General features: G+C 55.7%; 4 protein-coding genes across 4 annotated transcripts; 1 reads left to right on the plus strand and 3 right to left on the minus strand.

Annotated features, from left to right (window-relative positions):
- Window positions 1–905: 905 nt before the first annotated feature.
- Window positions 906–3,854, minus strand: ENH_00074190 (hypothetical protein, conserved; the record flags this gene model as incomplete). Its single annotated transcript, XM_013582781.1, has 2 exons — window positions 906–3,545; window positions 3,783–3,854. The coding sequence occupies 2 exons, from the start codon at window positions 3,852–3,854 to the stop codon at window positions 906–908; spliced, it is 2,712 nt and encodes a 903-aa protein (XP_013438235.1).
- Window positions 3,855–4,943: 1,089 nt separating this feature from the next.
- Window positions 4,944–8,228, plus strand: ENH_00074200 (hypothetical protein, conserved; the record flags this gene model as incomplete). The annotated part of the gene is made up of 1 exon (XM_013582782.1): window positions 4,944–8,228. One exon carries the CDS (start codon window positions 4,944–4,946, stop codon window positions 8,226–8,228), a length of 3,285 nt encoding a protein of 1,094 aa, XP_013438236.1.
- A 1,976-nt stretch (window positions 8,229–10,204) lies between these two features.
- ENH_00074210 (hypothetical protein, conserved) lies at window positions 10,205–14,324 on the minus strand (the record flags this gene model as incomplete). The annotated part of the gene is made up of 4 exons (XM_013582783.1): window positions 10,205–10,702; window positions 11,422–11,914; window positions 12,040–12,734; window positions 14,094–14,324. The coding sequence occupies 4 exons, from the start codon at window positions 14,322–14,324 to the stop codon at window positions 10,205–10,207; spliced, it is 1,917 nt and encodes a 638-aa protein (XP_013438237.1).
- A 1,060-nt stretch (window positions 14,325–15,384) lies between these two features.
- ENH_00074220 (D-lactate dehydrogenase, related) lies at window positions 15,385–19,813 on the minus strand (the record flags this gene model as incomplete). Its single annotated transcript, XM_013582784.1, has 10 exons — window positions 15,385–15,458; window positions 15,634–15,757; window positions 15,937–16,171; window positions 16,383–16,623; window positions 16,919–16,988; window positions 17,423–17,622; window positions 17,843–18,152; window positions 18,536–18,676; window positions 19,114–19,270; window positions 19,407–19,813. 10 exons carry the CDS (start codon window positions 19,811–19,813, stop codon window positions 15,385–15,387), a joined length of 1,959 nt encoding a protein of 652 aa, XP_013438238.1.
- Between the last annotated feature and the right edge of the window lie 1,508 nt (window positions 19,814–21,321).

The following is a 21,321-nucleotide window of genomic DNA, read 5'->3' on the forward strand; positions in this document are numbered from 1 at the left end:
GCTGGAGCTCAAGCGCGCATATGGTGTACCCGGAATCTTGTGCAATGGGGACATCGCAAGATCGTATGAGTTGTGCATGACACTTATGACAGTAGCTTCAGCATTTTGCGCTCTTGAAGACTGGTACAAATCTCGCAAATTCCTTCATTTGGAAACGATTTGCAGGAATAGCCACACTGCTTCCCTAGTTAACAAAAGACGTCCGCAGAAGGATGCGGTGCTCATCCAATGTTCCGCACAGGACGCATACTGTGAAAAACGTCCGAAATTTGTGACTATCCATTTCAAGGGGATTCTTCACTGCGTCCTTTGTCGGCGCCGGAGCAAAACGGAGCTGGTCATGACATCGCTGCTGTTAAGGTGAATGTAGCACTGAAGAATGCATGGTTTCACGTAGCTGTGCGTCATTCCAGTAGGGCTTTCATGTTGTCATTAATTAGTCAGGTGCAGCATGGCTTAGTTACATACATATATATAACCTAGTATATTGACATTTGTACACATAGGGACGACACTTCATCTGGAGCGCGCTTATGGCCGGGACCTGCTGGTGCTGTGGCTGGAGCCGCGAAAGGTGACACCAGCTGCTGCTGCACTGTCCCCAGCAGCAGCAGCAGCGAGGGCTGCGGCAGGAGCTGCAGCAGAAGCAGCTGAAGCGCATGCACACACACCATATGGCGCAAGAGGAGTTTGCTTACTGCAGCAGCAGCAAAGTGAACAGCAAAAAGACCAACCAAAGCAGCACCAGCAGCAATGGCAGCATTCCCAGCAACAGGTAATTAGGTGTTGTGTGAGTACGGCCTAGATAACGAGTTTTTGATGGCGGCTGTAGCTGCTGCTGCTGATTCTGCCGTTGCTGCTGCTGCTGATTCTGCCGTTGCTGCTGCTGCTGCTGCTATAGCTGGCTACGCGTAAGTCGATCTCGCGCCTACATCAACAGGTGCAGCACTGATACTCGGAGCCTTCCATCCGCCTTCCGGATCCTGCTGTTGCGGCTGCTGCTGCACTTGCAGCAGCAGCTGCAGCTGCTGCAACTGCTGCTGGCGAGAATGCAGCAGCTGCAGCATGAGGGACAAACAGCGGGCTTCTTGCTGCCGCATAAAAAGCGCACAAATGTCTCCAAGCTGTGCTGCAGTCACGTCCGACTTGTACCGCATGCTGCTGCTGCTGCACTCAGCAGCAAATTCCTGCAATGCGGAGTCGGCCTGCAGCAGCAGCAAGGAGCCACCCTGTGAAGATGAGTCTTGCGTGCGCTGCCGCAGCAGCTGCTGCTTTTGCCGCTGCTGCTGCTGCTGCTGTTTTCCGTGGTGCTGACTCTGCTGGGTTGCAGCAAAGAGACAGACTGTTGCTGCCTCAAGCCTGCGGATGCGGTGGCGCAGCAGCGAGCTCATGCTCTGCAGCAGCAGATGCTGCTGCTCTTGCAGCTGCTGCGACAGCTGCACCACGAGCCGCTGCTGCTGTCTTGGCTGCGACAAATGCAGCAGTTGCTGCTGCAGCTGGGGAAGGCGTGGCAGAGCCCGCCGCAACGACAGCAACCCCTGCTGCAGCTGCTGCATGCTCCAGCGGAACAGCTCCAGCATTTGCCTGGGCGAGCCTGCTGCAGCTGCTGCTGCTGCACCTGCTTCTGCATCTGCTGCAGTTGATCCTGCTGCTGCTCCCCAAGTGCTCAAATGCAGCAACAGCAGCCAGCGAGAAATGACGCGGCAGCTCCACCAGGTGTCGGCGCTGCAGCGGGCCGCAGCAGTTGCAGCAGCAGCAGCTGCTGCTGCTGCTGATGCCGGCGCTGCTGCTGCTTCCATGCATGCACCTGCAGCATCTGCTGCTGCAACAGGCTGCAGCAAAGAAGGGCTTGAGAGCTCGTCGCTGCGGCTGTCTGCCGTGCAAAGACGCATTTCTTCAAGGGCAACAGCAAACAGCAGCTGCTGCAGCTTCTGCTGCCGTGCACCCAGCAGCACATCGGCTGCTGTCAGCTGCTGCTGCTGCTGCTGCTGCTGCGATTCGCACGGCGTGGGTGAGACGGGAAGGTTTCTGCCAGCAGCAAGACGCGGCGCAGCCTTTGCTGCTGCTGCTGCCTCTGCTAGAGCCATGAGCGACGTGTCTCTTAGCTCACACAGCAGCAGCAGCAGCAGCGGCTGCACGCGCTGCTGCAGCTGCCGCTGCAGCAGCTGCTGGGATAAGAGGCCGCTGGAGATTGCTCGCGGCCGCCCTTCTCCGCCAAGCACTTCTGCAAGCTCTTGTAGCTCCTGCAGCACCTGCAGCAGCAGATGCTGCCCCCGCTGCTGCTGCTGTCGCTCTGCTGCAACAGGCGCAGCAAGGAAGCCGCTCCGAAGGCACCCCACTGCAGCCGCAGCAACGCCAAGCAGCGTGCACACTGGCAGCAGCTGCATGCGCTGCAGCTGCAGCAGCCCATTAACTGTGCTGCAGTCTTGCTGCTGCCGCCTTGTGGCTGTGGAAGATGGAACTGCTGCCTTCAGGGCGCTGGAAAGCTGCCGCAGCCACGTGAGCAGCAGGAGCTGCTGCTGCTGCATGCAGCGCTCTCTCCGGGACACCACGTTTGCAGCAGCTGCTGCTTCTGCTGCAGCTGCTTGTGCTGCTGCTGATGGTGCTGCTGCAAGTTGAGCTGCTGCAGCGCGGGCAACGACAGCAGCAGCAGCGCTTGTTGCAGATGCAGTGTCTATCCAGATGGTTAAAAAGTGCTTCCGCCGCAGCGTCACGCGCTCCTGAAGACTTGCTGCAGTGTAGATCTGCTGCTGCTGCTGCAGCTGCTGCTGCAGGCGCTGCGTCGAACTCATTCTCCTCATGAAGCGCCGAGGGGAAAGGGCATCTCCAGCCTGCTGGAACCGCTGCGCCAAGTTGGCGCGTTGCTGCTGCTGCTGCTCTGCTGCTGCTGTGGGCGACGTGCCAGCAGCAAAGCCTGCTGCTGCTGCTTCCTGCTGCTGCTCCTGCGTCTCCCCTGCAGCACGGTGATGGGCGGTGCTGCTGTTCGCCATATTCAGCAGCAGCTGCTGCGGGAGAGGCTGCTGCTGCAAACACGCTAAACAGCGTCTCATTGGCCTCCCCGCGAGCATCGTGGCTTGAGCTGCTGATCCTGCTGCTGCTGCAGTCCCTGCTGCTGCTAAAGACGCAGCAGCAGCAGCAGCAGCAGCAACAGTGACGTCCTCTGCTGAGGACATAGAGCGCCGCAGCAAAGCACTTCCCCCCACAAAGGGGGATGGGCGCACAGCAGATGAAGTGAAGATGCTGCTGCTGTTGCTGCTGTTGCTGCTTCCTGCTCTTCTGAGGGGAGGGCCTGAGGGAGCTAGCTGCAGCGAGACACAAGAACAGAGCTGCTGCTGCAGGACGCTCGGCAGCTGCTGCAGCTGCAGCAGCAGCACCTCCAGCAGCTGCCATAGGCGCTTCTCATCTTCCGCGTCCGCTGCAGCTCCTGCTGCAGACGTTCGGACTCGATGCAGCAGCAGGTCCGCCTCTGCTGCTATGCGACGCAGCAGCAGCGGCCCCACACTCTGCAGCAACTCCGTGAGGGCAGCAGCAGCACTCCTTGGCAGCTGCAGCAGTACAAAGAAGAGCAACACCAGCAGCAAGAGTGACAGCACCACCAGCAGGTGAAGCAGAAGAAACAGCAGCAGCGGCAAGGAAGGAAGACACAGCAACGAACAGCAAGCGCAGCGGAAGCAGCAGCAGCAAAGGCTGCAGCAGCAGCAAAGGCCGCAGCAGCAGCTTACGCTGCAGCAGCTACAGCTGCAGCACCAGTGGGGGCTAAGGTGTACCGACAGCTTGCTTACCTCGCCGTCATTTCTGATGCAGCAGCACAGGGCCTCTGCAGCAAGGCCCTGCAGCAACTCACACCCAGCCATCTTGCCGCTGCGCCTGCTGTTGCTGCTGCTGCTGCGGCTGCCGTTGCTGTTGCCGCATGGGTTGTTTCGGTTTCTGTGCTATGCGCCTTTCGGCAGTAGTCGCTGACCACTGGTTTCAGCGTTGCTGCTGCTGCTGCTGCTGTTGTTGCTGTGCCCGCAGCAGCAGCTGCTGCGGCTGTGCAGCCAGTGCAGCAAGGGGCAGGCACCAGAAGCTGCAGCATCCACTCTCCACCAGCGGCGGCTTTGTGTCTGTTGCTGGCAGACCACTGTGTGGCAGCAGGTGCAGCAGCACCAGCGCCAGCTCTGCTGCTCCTGCTGTCCTTGGGGCTTGTGTTTCTGCCTCCGCAGCTGATTATTTACCTCTCGTGCCTTTTGGGCTTTGGCTTAAACAACGGTGTGGTCTGCAGCGCAGCAGCTGCAGCAGCAACAGCTGGAGCTGCAGCTACAGCCGCAGCTGCAACTGCTGCAGCAGCTACACTTAGTGCGGCTCCAGAGGGAAAATGTTGGCTCAATGAGTCTTTATTTCACCTGCGAACCCGAAAAGCTCAATTTCGTCGTGGCCTACTGCTGCGCAGTAGCTTCAACATTGCATGCTGCTGCTGCTGCTGCTGCTAGTCGGAGGCCAGCGGCAACTTCTACACTCGCTGCGGTTGCTGGTGCTTTCTGCACAAATGTCTTCAGTTTGATAAAGGCTATTAATGCCTAGGGGCAGCACCCAGCATGAATTAGGGACTAAATCTGTGAGGAGTTCCCGCCCCGTTGCCGACGAGGGCCCCCAGCAGCAGCAGATGCAGCAGCAGCAGCAGAAACTCCCCAGAGCGCTGCGAAAGGGAAGAATGCTAATGCCAATGTCCCTCTTAGAGATACAGAGACAGCAGCAGCTGCACCAGCAGCAACTACAGCGACAACGCCAACTGCAGCAGCAGCCGCAGCAGTAGCAGCAGTAGAAGCAGCACCACCGACACCAGGAGAAGCCTCCGCTGCGAAGCCAGCGCAGTACCACCAGCAGCAGGCTGCAGCTTGCAAAAATAGCAGAAAAGGCAGCAGCAGCAGCAGCAGCAGCTGTTGCTGCTGCTGCTCTGTGCGAAGATGGAAGGAGCGCCGATGACGATGAGACGCAGCTGCAGCAACAGCTGCGCAGCGGTGGAAGCAACTTTATTCGGGCCCCTAGACAGCAGCAGCAGCAGCAGCGGCAAAGTGAGGACAGCAGCAACAGCAGATACGCACCTTTCTAGCTGCTTGCTGCTGCAGGTGGGGCCCCTCAACGTGTTGGTGGACTGCCCGCTGCTGCTGAGATCTCTGCTGCAGTCAGCGCCCATGGGGTATCAGACCCTTACAGCAGCAGCAGCGGCTGCTGCTGCTGCCGCTGCTGCGGCAGGAGAGCCGCCAGCAGCAGCAGCAGCAGCAGCAACAGAAGCAGGAGTGGGGGCCTCTGCGGGCCGCTTTAGCTGCCAGCTGCGGCTGCAAGCGCAGCAGCTGCTGCAGCAACTGGGGGGCCGCCCCCTACACGCTATACTCATTACGAACCCACAGGGGCTGCTGGGTGTGCCGCTGCTGCTGCTGCAGCTGCAGCAGCAGCAGCAGCAGCTCCCGCTGGTGCTGGTCACCAAGCCTGTGGCCTTGCTGGGATGCACAGGCATTTCTTTCCTGCGTTCAGAGCAAGGGGGCTGTGTGCTTCCTGCTGCTGATGCTGTGGCAGGTCCAGCTGCAGCAGCAACAGCAGCAAGGTCTGCAGCAGCTCGCGTCACTCCTGCTGCTGCAGCAGGCAGCCAGCAGCACGACGACAGCGCAGCGCTTTTGGAAGAAAACGGCGACGACTTGTTGCTGCTGCTGCAGCAAGGCAGCAGCAGCAGGGCTAGCGAGCTGAAGGATCTTGAGGCTTTGCTGCAGCTGTGCAGCTACGGCCAGCGCCACATCATTAGAGCTGCTGCTACTATACCGTCAGCAGCAGCAGCAGCAGCAGCAGCAGCAGCAGCAGGCCCTGACCTGGACCAGGAATACGTAGTGACTCCCTTCAGCAGCGGCTTCTGTCTGGGGGGTGCGAATTGGCTGATAGAAACTCCCTGCAATCGGAAGATCTTTATCGTGGGACCTAGCAGCAGCAGCAGCAGCAGCAGCAACGGCAGCAGCAGCAGCAGCAGCAGCATAGTCTTCCAACGCAGCCCGCTAGAGGCCGACTGGAGCTGTTTGTCCACTGCTGATGCAGTTCTCTTTTTTGAGTGTCTTCCTCCTCGCGCGCGCGTCCACCCCAGCACAAGCAGCAGCAGCAGCAGTAGCAGCAGCAGCAGCAGCAGCAGCAGCAGCAGCAAGCAGGGCAGCAACAGTGCTTCAAGCAGCAGCGTGAACCCGCCGGCAGCCACGGCCGCTCCAGCAAACGAGAACAGCAGCGAGAGCCGCAGCAGCAGCGTGAAGCCGGAACCGGAGAGCAGCACAGGCAGCAGCAGCAATGGCGGCAGCAACTGCAGCAGCAGCAGCACGCAGGAAAGCAGCAGCAGCAAACCAAGAGGCGAAGTGCCTATTCAGCAGCGGCTGCAGCTGCTGCTGCGAGTTATTTCTGCTGCACTTGCCGAAGGCACTACTGTGCTGCTCGCTACAGACCCCTGCGGCATGCAGCAGCTGGAGCTGCTGCCGCTGCTGCTGCGGGACCTGCAGCGGCCAGTTGCTGCTGCATGCGTGTACACCGTAGGCTTCAATGGGCCGCTGCTGCTGCGGTGCGCTGACGAGGCTGTGGAGTGGGTGCAGCCTCCGCAGCAGCAGCTGCAGCAGCAGCAGCAGTACCGGGGGGGCGGCGCAGCAGCAGCAGCAGCTGCTGCTGCAGCAGACCTCTGCTGCGACCCACCCTTTGGCTATGCTGATTTGCAGCAGATGCACCGGCTCTTTGCTGCTGAGTTGCTGCTGCAGCTGCCGCCGCTGAGGAGGCCCTGTGTAGTCCTTGCTGCTTCTGCTGCACTGCGCGTGGGTCCTGCTGCCAATCTGCTGCAGCAGTGGCGCCGCAGCAGCAACACGCTGCTGCTGTTGATTGACCCGACCTTTGCTGCAGCAGGTGATATCGTGCGGCCCCCTCCTGTGCAGCAGCAAGCAGCGCTCAAAAGCCATCTTTCAAAGGACCTCCAAGTGCTGCTGCAGCGCTATCAGCAGCGGCAGGCCGAGACTGCTGCTGCTGCTGCCACAGGCAGCAGCAGCAGCAGCAGCAGCAGCACTGACTCAAATGCAGTCTCTCTTGCTGCTACTCTGGAGGGGCGGGCCCGGCAGCTGGGAGTTGCTGCTTGCGGTTTGCTGCTGTGGCCGTTCTTCTACGATGAGTCCTTCGTAGGCCCTTTGCTGCAGCAGCAGCAGCAGCAGCAGCAGGCCTCAGCAGCAGCAGCTGCTGCTGCAGCAGCAGCGGGCGACATGGCAATACAGGTGGCAGCAATCCCGCTGGACTTTCGACTCTCTGCTGAAGATGTGCTGCAGCTGCTGCTGCGGGCGGCTCCCTCCGCTTGCGTGGCGCTGCCGCACTTCTTTAACTGGTGGCTGCCCTTTAGCATGCAGCCACCGCAGCAGCAGCAGCAGCAGCAGCAGCAGCAGCAGCAGCAGCAGTTTCAATTTATGGACCCCACAGCAGTGCTTGCCCTGGAGAAGAGGGTTTGTTTTGAAGATGCTGTGCTGCTGTCGCAGCGCTTCTCGCTGCTGCATGTGGCAGTTGACGACCCTCCGCTGCAGGCATATGAAGCCCCAACAGCTGCTGCTGCTGCTGTTGCTGCTGCTGCGCCTGCTGCTGCTCTTGCTGCTGCTAGGTCTGTTTGCCAAGAGCTGCAGCAACAGCGCGTTGCTGTTGCGCCAGTTGCTGAGGGCACGCTGCTGCACTGCAAGGGAAACACCGCAACGCTGCTGCCTGCTGCTGCACGAGATGCTGCTGCTGTGTCTCCCCCAGGCAGTCACGATGCTGCTGCTGCTGCTGCTGCTGCTGCTCAGAAGTGCTGCTGCCCCACACTTCTGTTTGGGCAGCCTAATATGCAGGAAGTGGAAGTGCTGCTGCGACAAAAGGGCTTTGCTGATGTCAGCATCACTACTGCTGAGCCAGCGGGTGCGCCCCACGCATGCTGCTGCTTAGCTGCTGCCCCACTGGAAGCAGCAGCAGCAGCGCCAGCAGCAGCAGCAGCAGCAGCAACTGCAGCAGCAGCAGCAACTGCAGCAGCCCTCGCGACAACGGAAGTCCGCGTTCCCTCGCTGAAGGCCTCGCTCAGGTATTACCCCTGCTGCAACATTGTGGATGTGCATGCACCGCAAGCAGCAGCAAGGCAGCTGCTGAGGCAAGTGCTGCAGCAGGTGCTGCTGCAGGCCACCATGCACGAGGCCTCTTGCTGCTGCCGGGCCAGCGCCCCCGTTTCCTAGATGCTGCTGCTGCTGCTGCTGCTGCTGCTGCTGCAGCGAGGCTTCTGGCAGCATGCGTAAAGGCCCCTATTCCTAGAGTTGGTTTTTCAAATCAAAGACAGAACAGCAGCAGCTTTGCTGAGTGCTGCTGCTGCTAAGAACTTAGTGAGCTGTACTGACAGCCAGTTAAGGCCTGCGCAGTGCAGCCCGCAGCATTCGGGCTGCAGCTTTTCGCAGTGCGCCTCACGGCTTGGCGCAGCAGCAGGTGGCTGCTGCTGCAGCTGCTGCTGCAGCTGCTGCTGCAGCTGCTGCTGCAGCTGCTGCTGCAGCTGGCAGCAGCTGCAAGCAGCAGAGTTGGCGAGCAAAGTTATTCAAGGATACTTCTTTGGCCTCCACAGAAAATATGCCGGGGCAGTGGAGTAGCTGTGGGTTTTTACTTATTGGCGCTGTCACTTGTGCTGCTTCTCGCAGCAGCTACTGCAGCAAAGCTGCAGCAAAGCTGCAGCAAAGCTGCAGCAAAGCTGCAGCGAAGCCGCAGCAAAGCTGCAGCAAAGCTGCAGCAAAGCTGCAGCAAAGTTGCAGCAAAGCTGCAGCAAGGCTGCAGCACAGCAGCAAATGTGGCCTGCGGCGGGACTGCCCTGCGCAGCGCAGGTACAGGTGGCAGTGTTTCTGTCCCCAGGGTCTAGGGTTTAGGGTTTGGGGTTTAGGGTTTATTTCAGTATGAGCTGCCTTTGGCCGAATTTGCCATTATGAAGTGTTTGTGGGCATTCATTTAAACTCAATGAGGCCACAGGGCCACAAATGGCTGTAGCTAGCTAGCCCAGGGCAGCTAGCTACCAGTGTGGCTAGCCAGCTAGGAGTGGCTAGCAGCACAGCGCCGTGGCTTGGTGGCTTTTGCCTTTTAATATTATTACTATTATCGCTTTCCGCATTATTGAACTGTCTTGCAGTTTCAGAAGTGGCAAACAAAGAAGCCAAAGAAGACACAAATGAGGGGCAATTTACGTTGAAATGCCCGTTTTTAGTGCTGTATGTACACTGAAGATGCATTCACTGTTTCACGCAATTCGCCGAAACCAATGCAACCTCCAGTGGCCTCAATGGCCTAAAATAGATATATTTTTATTCTTTAGTATTCAAAGCAGCACTACTTGGCCTTTTTGGCTGTGCTTTCTGGACTAATTCGTTTGTTTCTCAACATGTAGGCCTCTGTTGAGGGCTTCGCTGGGCTGATTAGCTCAGGGTTGCTGCGGGTTCCCCTAGCGGGATGCCGCAAAGGGAGTGGCTTTTGAAGTTGCGTTGAAAAGTTTGTTTTGTGTGAGTGGCTTTGCAGTGGAGTTGGAAGTGATGTCAGTGCGGTGTATCTCCACCCCGCTGCAGCTGCACGCAGCGTGCCGGGATCCGAGTTCCTTCTTCAACTAAAGAGCGCTCTCTGGCGCCAGTTTTGCAGGGATTTGCAAAAAAATAACATTGAAGCTGGAAGGCAACAAAAAGAGGCGCAGGAATTGGCTGCTGGCGGCAGATCGGCGCGCAGGTTGCTGCTGCTCTGGGGTGTATGCGCATCGTGCAGACGTGCAGAACTGGCCACTGCGGCACCTCCGAAAGAGTTGCAAGTTTTTTCTCCGTCCATTTCAAATTTAAACAACAAATTTTGAACTTTTAAGCGGATGTGTCGCAGTTTTCGGGCCCGCAGCAGCGCCGCCTGCCGACAGCAGCGACAGACAGCCCCAGCGGGCTGCTGGCCGTCTGGGCGAGTGCGGTGGCCCGGAGCCGCCGGTGTTCTTTTTTAGGTTTGACGCAAATCTTTTGCAGATTTAAACGGACAAGAGGAGAGCGGAGGGTCTCTGCTGCAGTTATTTGGAGCGTCTGCGTTGCCCCGCGTGGACGGCGAGCCCTGCTGCTGCAGCGAGCGGCCTTTTCGCCGGCCTTCTGCAGCAGCAGCAGCGCGCTGAGGGCGTTTCCGCGCGCGTTGCTGCTGCAATGGGTGGCCCGGCCAGCTAGGGAGCCGCAGCAAGACCACGGGGGCCTCCGCTGCTGCTGCTGCTGCTGCTGCTGCTGTGCGCTGTCTTGTGTGGCCGTCGCGCTGCAGCAAAATGCTGCACCTCACGCTGCGCTGGCTCGCGCTCATTGCGCTGGCCGTGCTGTTCATTCTGCAGCAGCTCTACGAGCCCCTGGTGACCATTTGGGTGGCCTTGGGGGAGTTCTTCCACTGCGCCAGCTTCGTGCTGCTGCTGGACTTGCTGATCTCCAACAGGGGCTTCAAAGGACTCAGCGTCAAAACGCAAATTCTCTTCCTGCTCGTCTACTGGTTCCGCTACTTCGACAGCTTCTTCACCGACCATCCCAACCACTGGATCAAGGTGCTGCTGCTGCTGCTGCTGCTGCTGCTGCTGCTGCGCGTTTTTCCTGCTGCTGCTGCTGCGCGTTTGCCCTGCTGCTGCTGCTGCGTGGCTCCGTGCGCTGCGCAGCGGGTCAGCAAGACGAAGCCCCGAAGTCTGAGAAAGAAGTCTTTGCAGCTTTCTGCACAAAGAGCAGCAAACAGAGGCTCGAATTTCTTTTTCCCGCGCTGCTGCTTTGCTGCTGCTGCTGCTTTGCTGCTGCTGCTTTGCTGCTGCTGCTGCTTTTGCTGCGGAGGGTAGAGTTGAGTGTGTGCAAGACTAAGGGAGAAAAGGGACTTGTCGGAAAGCCGTTGCTGCAGCTGCTGCTGCTGCAGGGCTGCTGCTGGGGCTGTGTCTGCTGCTGCTGCGGTGGCAGGCGCTGAAGTTCTTCTACATGGCGAGCTCTTTGGTGCTGGTGCTTTCGATTTTCTGGCTGCGGCAGTCTTGGGAAAGAAGAAAAGACTCTTGTTCGCTGCCGGTCTTGTGCGTGTTGTCCGTTTTGCTGGGGACCCTCAACTTCCTGCTGGACCAGCCGAAGCCGGGGTCGAACTTTGAAGTTTTGCTGCAGTATTTGTGGATTATTTCGCATTATTTGCAGGTATTTATTGAAAAAAGCGGAAATTTGATGTTTTTATTTCAAGTTTCCCGCGGATTCCGCAGCTTTCCGCAGCTTTCCGCGCGTTCAGCTTTCCGCGCGTGCAAGTTGAGGTGTACGTACACCCCGTGCCGCGTGCGCGCAGGGCTTCGCCATGCTCCCGCAGTTCATTTTTTGTTACCGCGATCCCGAAAACGGCGACAAGTTGTTGACTTCTTACGTTTTAGTTTTGGGAACTTACAGGTTTTTCTACGCTCTCAACTGGATTGAACGCAAAGTCACCCACAACTTCTTCTACATTTCCGGCCCCGTCGGCCTCGCCATTCTCGCGATCTTCCTCGCGGACTTCATCGCTTTCAAACTCCGACACAAAAGCTGCATTTCTTCCTTCGTCCTCCGCATAGGTCGGCCGCTGCTGCTGCGCTGCTGCTGCTGCGCTGCTGCTGCTGCGCTGCTGCTGCTGCGCTGCTGCTGCTGCGCTGCTGCTGCACGGCGGTTGCTGGGCTGCTGCTGCGCTGGTGCTGCACGGCGGTTGCTGGGCTGCTGCTGCGCTGCTGCCGGGCTGCTGCCGGCCTGCGTCTGCTGCCGCGCTGCAGCTGGGCTGCTGCTGCGCTGCAGCAGGTCTGCTGCTGCCCCTGTGCTGCTGGAAGCCCTCGTTTTGCTGCTGCTGCTGCGGCGCTTCGTGCTGCGCAGACGACACAATGCAAGTCTCGAGGCTGCCGCTCCTTTCTGGACTTGGAGATGAATACGAACGCGTCAATCCGGAGGGGGGGGCCCCCGGGGGCCCCCCCTCGGGGCCCCCGGGCCCCACAGTCATAGCTGTGGGGCGCGCGGCCCCTGTCGAGCTGGACTCCCGCACTGTGCAGGTTCTGGGGAGGCCCCAGGGGCCCCCGCTCTACGACGAGCCCCCAGGTGAGACTCCCCAGTGCTGCTGCTGCTGCTGCTGCTGCTGCTGCAGGGAGCCTGTGCTGCAGCGGCTGCTGCTGCTGCCCAGGCCCCGTGCTGCAGCGGCTGCTGCCCGGGGCCTGTGCTGCAGCTGCTGCTGCTGCTTCCCGGGGCCTGCGCTGCAGAGGCTGCTGCTGGTGCCCGGAGCCTCTGCTGCAGCTGCTGCTGCTGCTGCTGCTGCTGCTGCTGCTGCGTTGTTTGCAGAGCCTTATGTGGCACCTTCTCTGCCGCCCCTTTCTCAACAAGGCGCAGCAAATGCTGCTCCCGAGGGGCCCACTCGGGCTTGCACAGTTCCTTCTTCTCCAGTTGCAAAAGAACTTGAGCTGAAGTCTCTTGTTTAGTCTCAGGAAGCTCCCGGCGCTGCTGCTGCTGGTTGGCTGTTTGCTTCTCCCGCTGCGGGCAGCTGGGGGCCTCCAGAGCTGCGCGGGCTGCTGCTGCTGCTGCTGCTGCTGCTGCTGCTGCTGCCGCGGCGGCGGTGGCGGCGGCGCCCGTGGGGCCCTGCTGCAGCTTTCTAGCCAGAGAAGAGGCCCCACTTGCCATTAATGGCCCCACAGCTGGCAGCTTAACGGGCTGGCTGCGTGCAAAGAAAGCCACGCTGCTGGGGGCTGGCTGAAGCAGCAGCAGCAGCAGCAGCGGCCGCCAGGGGCGGGGCAGCAGAAGTTGATTTGAGTTCAAGTTGCGTTTCCTGCAGCCGCGGCTGCAGCAGCGGCTGCAGCAGCGGCTACGGCGGCGCTGCAGCAGCGGCGCTGCAGCAGCGGCGCTGCAGCAGCGGCAGCGGCAGCCGCTGCAGCAGCAGCTGCAGCAGCGCTGCAGCAGCTGCTGCAGCAGCGGCTGCAGCAGCACTGTACAGACAGCACAGATGGGTGGGTGCTTCGTCAGGTTTGCTTACTTTCGACACAATTAACAAACGGAAAGTGACTTTTGCAATGCCCTTTGTTTAGGCAAGAAGCCTTCGGGCCAAGTTTGCTTCAGGGCTGAGTTTGTTTGCAAACAAATTCAAAACTGCATCTTGCAGCAAACCTGCGCTTTCTAGTTTGATAAAGGAGAGGCTCCCGCAGTTCAAGTTTTTGCAAAAACAAACAAAATGCAGAAAATGTTTTACATTTTTATGCAAAAACAAATGGAGTGTATGTACCCTTGTTTACTCTTTGTGCAGTGAGCGTTGCGGCTGGAAACTGGCGCTGCTCATAGTTGAATTCTTGAATTTGAGTTGAAAACTTTTGCTAATCGGGGAAAAGCCGGAAAATTCTTTTGCAAGGCAACTAATGACATTTAGAAGTAACTTGAAATCGGCAGAGAGGTTAAAGAAGAGTTGAAATGGAAAGGATCGCTAGAGGCTCGCGAGGCGGCCCCTGGGAGGCAGGGGCTTGTTTGGGGGGAATTTGGCAGCAAAAACGAAGCAAAGTAGAAATTCCTTTGCAAAATCGAAGTAAAGTGCAGCAACTTGAGTTAAATCCAGCAAAGGAAGTCACTGAACTGTTGAATCGCGAATAAAATTCGCCCAGTGACCCCGCGAATGGGCAGGCGGCACTGAGCTCTGCATTCACCATTGGCTTGAATCATTTCAGAAATGCACATTTCAGAAAAGACACGGATGAGCCACCAACCCAGAAAGGAATTTCAAAAAGATAAGGAATGCAGAGGAGCTGCAAGAAAGGATCTGCAAAGCAGCGCAATCAAATCAATTTTCCAACTTCACAGATTCTCCCGGAACTCCCAGGCCTTCATTGAGTAATATGCAACATTCGTGACTCCAATAGTCAGCAGAAGTAGAGGAGCGACTTTCCTGGACGCCTGCAGAAAGCAGCAGCAGCAAAAGGAAAGCTGTCTTCGTTTTTCGTGAAAAAACGGCGTTTGGCGCTTTAAAACATGCACAAACTCGAACATTTATTGTTTTATTATATATTTATTAGTTTGTTTGCAAAAATTCAAGAAAATGTTGACGGCTTGCTGCTGCTGCATGCGCACCCGACACCACCTCCTCGCGCCTATGGCGGTGCAGGCGGCGCCCGAAGCTGCAGCGGCGATGCTGGCAAAGCCAATGTGGTCCGTTTTCTGAATGGCCAGGCCCGAGACGGCAAAGGCGCAGCAAAGAGCAGCTCCTCCTGCAAGAGAAGCTGCTGATCCTGCCCGCAAATAGCCGTACATGCCGCAGCCGAGGACTGCAGCAGCGCTGGAGAGGGCCAAGTGCTGCGCCATACTTTCGAAGCTGAAAGGATCACACGGGAAAACGCGAATTCGCGCTGTTTCGGCTCCACGCCCAACACTCGGCGCCGGCGAACCTGCAATATATTCGCTACAGCCCTAATCTAAGCCTCCTCTCAAGAATTAACGCTCTTGTCTCGAAAATAAAATGCATCAATCACTGTATTGTATTGTCCGCAGCGTTCAAACCCGCAGCACAGGCCTCCGCATTGCAGAATTACGCCCAAGAGTTCTCCAGCCCGCTGTTGTCACTGGGGCCCCTCTAGTGCAGTGAATGCATGCAATATTCCCCTTGCGAAGCAAAATATTGTGACATTCTCTGTTTTATTATTAAAATTTATCTGCAAATTTCCACCTTCACACCCTCGTGTCGATTCCTTCCATAGGATCCCGGCTTTGTCGTTGCTGCCGACCGCTCTGGGCGCCCTGGGCAAACTCTGCAATGTTGCAAGTTTGTGCAGCGGCAATAGTAAAGTGCCTCTATATGTCTTAAACTGACTTTTCCATTTGTTGTCGGAGGAACAAAAGGGGTAAACATGAGGCTAGATGTATATGAAGATCAGCCAGCCCGCTGTGAACTCGCGGGCGAGCACAAGATTTCGGGAGGAATCGGCTGACTAAAGCAGCGCTTAAACTTGTCTATTTCCATTTAGTTTTACTAAATATTTGCGTGCCAATATGTAAGCTAGTTCTAATCTTTCTAGTCTTCCATTGGCGGCTCATTGTGGTGAAATTGCACACGCCGCTCGTTCCCTGCACCGTCGCCTCTCAGAAGAGTATATAATTGCCCTCATGCGCCACAAACTGGCTCCGAGTTAACCTCAAAAAAGCTCAAACAAAAAAAAGAAAAAGCAGAAGCATCACTTGTTCAAATACAGTGTCGTTTGGTGGACTTTCTGCTGCTTTCTGCTCCTTTCCCGCTGCTGCTCAACTGCGTCAGCAAGCAGTAAGTAGCCCTCCCTTTAGGCCCTCATTTAAACTTGCAAGTTGAAATGATCCATCTGCTTTGGCATAATGCGTTAGTAAAAAGTCAACTTCTCGGGTTCTAACGCCCTTAGATCATATTGCCGTTGCCGAAAATGTTCTGCGGGTCGACGGCGCCCTTGGTGGCGCGCAGGAGTTCCATCCCTGCAGAAATACCGAAAGTGGACGCGAAACGGAAAACAAAACAGCAAATAAACGGATTAAGACAGAATACGCAAGGACAATGCAGCAGCAAGGCAGCAAACAAGGCCGCGCTGTAAGGTTTCCGTTGTAAGGTTTCTGTTTTGTTCAAAGTGCAGCTCTCGAGCTTCGTTTTTACCGGTTTTGCCGACTGCTTTGGCCATGAACTCTTTCCTCAGCTTCCCAACACCATGGTGGTGAGAAATCGATCCTTTGCAGTCCAGAATGACTTGGCGCGCATTGTGTTCGACTTCACTGAAGACCTGCAAGAGGAGCAGCAAGCAGCAGCAGCAGCAACAAAAGGGCCATTCACAGCGCAAGCAGAACAAAGCAACGCAAAATAGACAAACTATAAATGATAGTGCTTAGATAGTCAGCTTTATTCAAATGCATTGTCGCATCTGCTTCTACAACTTCAATTTGAAAGAATGCACCCACTCACCTTTATGGGTTCCCTGAGCCCTGCCCAGTTGAAGCCAAAATAAAAGTACAAAACGGCGCCTCCGTCGTAAACTTGTGTGAGTCGCACCATAACCAAAGGCGGGTATTTAATGCCGAGGCGGGAACAGTCACTTTTTATTCTATCCTTAACCCTCTGGTAGCAAACCAACACCACTGGCCACGCCATGGAGGCCTCGAAAGATTCAACAATCCAGTGATGTTCCATGATGAAGTCCCTGAGACAGACATAAAAACCTTCTTCTTGTGCATTCAAAATGAACAGAGATGTTGTATTCGCACATATGCCCGCAAGCATTACTGCATTTGCCTTTGAGGTTGTCCGTGCACCTCTGAAAGCATGTATTTCGGTATAAGATTATCATAAGTTGTTTTTTTCTTCTGTTTTGAATAGTATCTCAATAAGAGGTGACAGGGGAGTGGGATCACCTCAAATATGCAATTAAGAAAGTCATTTGGTATCCTCTCTCCCCGTTGCTGCTCCCGGCCGGAAGGGCTCCGTAAAGTTTCGCAGCTTTATATATGTTGCTTCGCTGTGTATTTACTTCCTCTGTGGTGCCCTCGAAAACGAGAGTGCAGCCGCACAGGTCTTCTTCCTTCCACCCCTTGATCTTGTTCAGGTAAAATTTCTTGAGGCGGTCGGCCAACAGCTCCTTCAACGGGGGACCCCCTGTGAGAACAGAACACGGTGTTGCTGAAAGCCATGAGCAGGGCGGGAATAAAGAAAAATATATTTGGTATTTAAATGGGTATTATTACAAAGAAACACGCTGCACCCCAACGAGACGCAAGTCCCTGAGATTTGATCACGGGCAAGAATGAACAAGTTGTGCATGAACTACATGAAAAGAAGCAGACAAATACGATTAAGTTTGTGACTAAGTACTTTAAATGTGCGCCGCAGCAACCACACAGCAAATCAAACCCATGGGACATGCCGAGCCAATGAACTAGTCGAAATATACCTGGGGGTGACACCCTGAAAAGGGAGCCGCACTGCGTCTGCGTCTTGTCCATCAGACGAATACTGGCTGGCTGTAAATTGTCCAAAGCGACATGTCGTAAAAAGTGAACGCCAGCAGTAAAGGTAGGGAAGGCGAGGCAGCCGTAGGCCTTGCACTGTGCAGCCCCCATAGAAAACAAACACACGACACCCAATTAACATGAATTAATCAAGAGATTCCACTAAATGCAGAGAGGTCCACTGGTCACACGGATTGGAATAAGGGCCTGGGGTCCTACTCCAAGTACGGGAACGAAATGCGTGTGTGAGCCTTCTAATGCAAGCAAAGCTAATCTGGCGCCTGCGTAATGCAGGCGTTTCTGCCATTGCGACTAAGCTCTATGAATTATTTCTGTTGCTGCTTAGCTCTTCAGCACAGCAGCACGGGCTATCCCTCATTTCAGCAGAAGGCAGCGCAGCAGCCCAGACAATGGTCATTTTGGACCAGTGGTCTGTTTCTTCTCACCTCGGGCAGCAACTTGACCTTCAGCAGCACCTGCGTGATAATGCCTAAAGTCCCTTCACTACCCAACATCAGCTGCTGCAGAGAAGGGCCCGAGGAAACCCGAGGCGCGGATTGCTGCTGGTTTAAACTGCCCTTCGAGGTGACTACCACCACGTCCACCACCATGTCCTCTATGTTGCCATAGCGGTTCTTTTTCATGCCTTGAAACAAAAAATAATTAAAACAATTGCGAGAGATGTTTTCTCAGCGCCTTCATATCCCTACTTTTTAACTCTCCACCTAGTGTTGGAGTTTCTGTTGCCACCAGGCTCCTGAACGCGCCAGCTAGGCAGGGGAGAACGGCCAGCAGCCTTCTAGCTAGCTGTTCAGGCAGCTGGCTAGCTAGCTAGCTAGCTAGCTAGCTAGCTGTGTGGTTCTCACCTGAGGCCCTGGTGGCCACCCAGCCGCCCACAGTGCTGAACTCCATGCTGTCGGGCTCGTGGCCCAGAGTGACCCCGTGCCTGCGGAGCCTTTCTTCGAGGGAAGCGCCCACGGCCCCCGCCTCTACCCACATGAGCAAAGCGTCTTTGTCAAGAAAAAGAATTCGTTGCATAAAAGCCAAAGACACTGTCGCCACCATGCGGCTTTCAGACACAGGCACTGCCACCCCCAAAGTCACCGAAGTCCCACCCCCAAACGGAATCAAGCAAACATTATGCCGGGAAGCGCACTCCACAATGGCCTCCACGTCCTGCGCAGTCCAAAGCCCCACAAACACGCATGCACCGCATGCAGCGCATGCAGCGCATGCAGCGGATTCGGGGGATGCAGCGCATGCAGCGCATGCAGCGGATTCGGGGGATGCAGCGCATGCAGCACAGGCAGAAGCACGAGAACACGGGCAAAGGGGGAATCCACGGGGGAACGAAGGCTCGTAGAAAGAAAGCAAAGGAGTGGAAACAGCGGCAGAAACAAAGACAAAAGCCCATGGAAGGCAGAAGCAGCGAAAAATAGACGCAGCCACAAGGCAGAGGCAGCAGCAGGGCTGACGGAGGCGCAAAGGAGAGCAGCAGCTTCGGGGAAACCGAAACAAAGCAGCAGCAGCAGCAGCAGCAGCAGCAGAAGTGAAGGCACCTTGTGTTCCTTCGGATACAACACCACGTCGGGCAGCCTCGCCACAGTCCCGTATCTCAACTCGAAGATCTCGTTGCAGGTGTGTCCGTGGCCATGGAAAAGCCGCTCTTTTTCAGAGTTCGCCACTTCAATTTCAGGAGCCTGCAGCAGCAGCTTTCGGGTGCACGCGCTGCTGCTGCCACTTGCTGCTGCCTCTTGCTGCTGCCTCTTGCTGCTGCCGCTTGCTGCTGCCACTTGCTGCTGCCACTTTCACTAAGGCTTAACTAATGAGGCAGCAAAAAGGCTATTTAGCAGCTACGTGTTGCATATCTGCCCACAGAAAACTCATGTCTATGTGGATCGGAACAGCAGCAGGTGGTGTGAGTGCAACTGAGTCCTACAAGGCCATCTTGAACTGGACATTTATTTCTTTCAAGTTGTACAGAATACTTCTCATTAATTAAACATTTCTTTTCAAATTAAACCTGTAAAAAGTGAAAACGGCTTAAGTGGAGGAGTTGCTGCTGCGGCTTGAGCTTCTCCTAGCCAGTGCACTTCTGCTGTATCCCTGAGCCTCTCTAACAATCACTAAAAAGTACCAGCTGCTGCAGCTCCTTAATAAAGGCTTCGTTGTAAACCCGCTGCGGGGGTATCACAAGAGTGTCTTGAGCTGGCGAACTGAAGGCAAACTCTATGCCCGGAATGGACTCCATGAATTCGTGCCAGTGGCCCATGTCCACGCCGCAGAGGGAGTATCTGCAGAGAGGCAGCAACACATTGAAGCAGCAGCAATGGCTGCAAAAAAGCCACTTTGTTCGCCATGGAGGAGCAGCAGCAGCAGCAGCACTTTCTGCTGCTGCTGCTGCTGCTGCTGCTGTGTGGCACTGCTGACCGGGAGCCGTGAAGGCGAATCATTGAGGCGCTCGACATGGACACGTAAGTGTCGCAGTAGCCCCAGCCGTTCCACTTGCAAGTTTCGACTTTGTTGCGGCCAAAGAGGCGGCAGTCCATCACAGAGTGGCCCCCCCCTGACCTCTCGGCAAAAACGTGCAGCGCCAAACGCAGCGAACTTGGAGACCCGAAAAAGGGAGCCATCCACGACGCGTCTCCTTTGCAGTCATCTTTGGGGTCTGCGAAGTCCTTTGCGCGCGTCGCCAGCTGCTGCTGCTGCTCCTCAGCTTTCTGCTGCTGCTGCTGCTGCTCAGGCTTCCGCTGCTGCTGCTCCCGTGCCTGCTGCTGCGCACCCCGGACTCCAGCAGCCCCAGAAGGCCCTGAGCGGGCCTGCCCAGAGCTGCTCATTGGCGAACCGCGAGAAGGTAAAGGTGCAGAGGGCCTGCTGAAGGGCTGCTGCCCGCGTCAGAAAAGAAAGTTGAACTCTGCGCCGGGACGGCGGCTGCTCGAGAGGGCTAAAATCCCTCTATGAGGGCAGAAAAAAGTTGCCCATTAATAAACAAATCGGTTTCAATGCCAAAAGTCAACAAGAATGACGCAAACAATCACGAGGAAACACCGCGCCAACAGCAACGCCTTGCTAGTCCATCACCACAGGTGCTGAGGACTATTCTTAGAGGCGGAGGAAAGGCGAAAAAAACAATTCACAAAATTAGAAACACTGAAGATCTAAGAAGCAGAAAGTCATGCAGTGTTTCAACACCACCTGCAAGCTCGCGCGTCAGCTGCGGTCCATTCCCTCGGCTGCGCTCCCCTGTAGCAAGAAAAAAGCGAAAAGGAGAGCCTCTTGGAAAAAAAGTAAATTTGTGACACAGCCAGGACACATAAACACAACAAAAGACAAAGAAAACTGTGTTTCTTACGCCGTATCCGCTTTGCCAAAGACAAAACAAAAAGACCACTGGTAAGGTGCGGCTGTGAGCGGTATCCTTCCGAAGACCCGAATGGTGTCAGTCTGCGCTCAGCAGCCTCATGAGCGGCTAATTCGCCATTAAAATAAACAGAAAAAATCTAATGATTAATTAAATTAACTTCATTTTATTCACACTGAGCTGGAAAAACCGGGAGAGCTGGATCGTTACGCATTGCCTCACCGAAAATTGCGCGGGGGATTACAGAGGCATTCACCACTGAGCGGCTGAACAAGGCTGAAATGTGCAAAATTTAATGAGCAACTCCATTAAAGATACTCTTTATTTTTATTTGACTTTTCTTAATAGGAGCACTGAATGTTTTGGGGGCTAACGGGCGTTTCCTTGCTCTCCGGAAAGGGTCAGCGTCGCATGGCCATCTCCTTAAAAGTAGAGAAGGCTCAAAAATGGACTGCAAAAACACTTGATTCTCCCTCGTTGGACTTTGTAAACGCATGGTCTAATTTATTCGCCTCAGACTGTAGATTTTCTTCCGTTTCTGCAGCAGCTCGTGAGTGGTATCAAACACTCTACGCTGAACGAACTTGTCTGGCCTCCTTTCCTTTTTAGTTGGCTGTTTTTGCACTTAATCGCTCCATTTTTTGTTATTAAGGCATTATTACATCAGTTTGTACCTCTTTTGTGAGTAAAGTGCAGCGGAAAACGCAGCTGGAGCGGCGGTGGCCGTTGCAGCTCGCCGAGTTGATATCTACATTCCTCAAATTCAACACCTCTTTATGCACTTGCTACGCTTTTGACTTTCTTTTTTCCCCTATTTTTCAAAACGTCTGTGCTACTGAGGCCTCTCAAAGTCTCCTCCGTGAGGTGCTGCGGCTTTTGCCGTTTCACCTACAGCATTTTTGTAAGCAATTTGCGTGGCTAGAATAAAAACTTTGGTATCCTGCTGTTACTTCTAGGCCACTGCTGCACTCAAAGCTTTGATTT

The sequence above is a fragment of the Eimeria necatrix genome, genomic scaffold (genome assembly GCF_000499385.1).
Source record: "Eimeria necatrix Houghton genomic scaffold, Enh_scaff74, whole genome shotgun sequence".
NCBI lineage: Eukaryota > Apicomplexa > Conoidasida > Eucoccidiorida > Eimeriidae > Eimeria > Eimeria necatrix.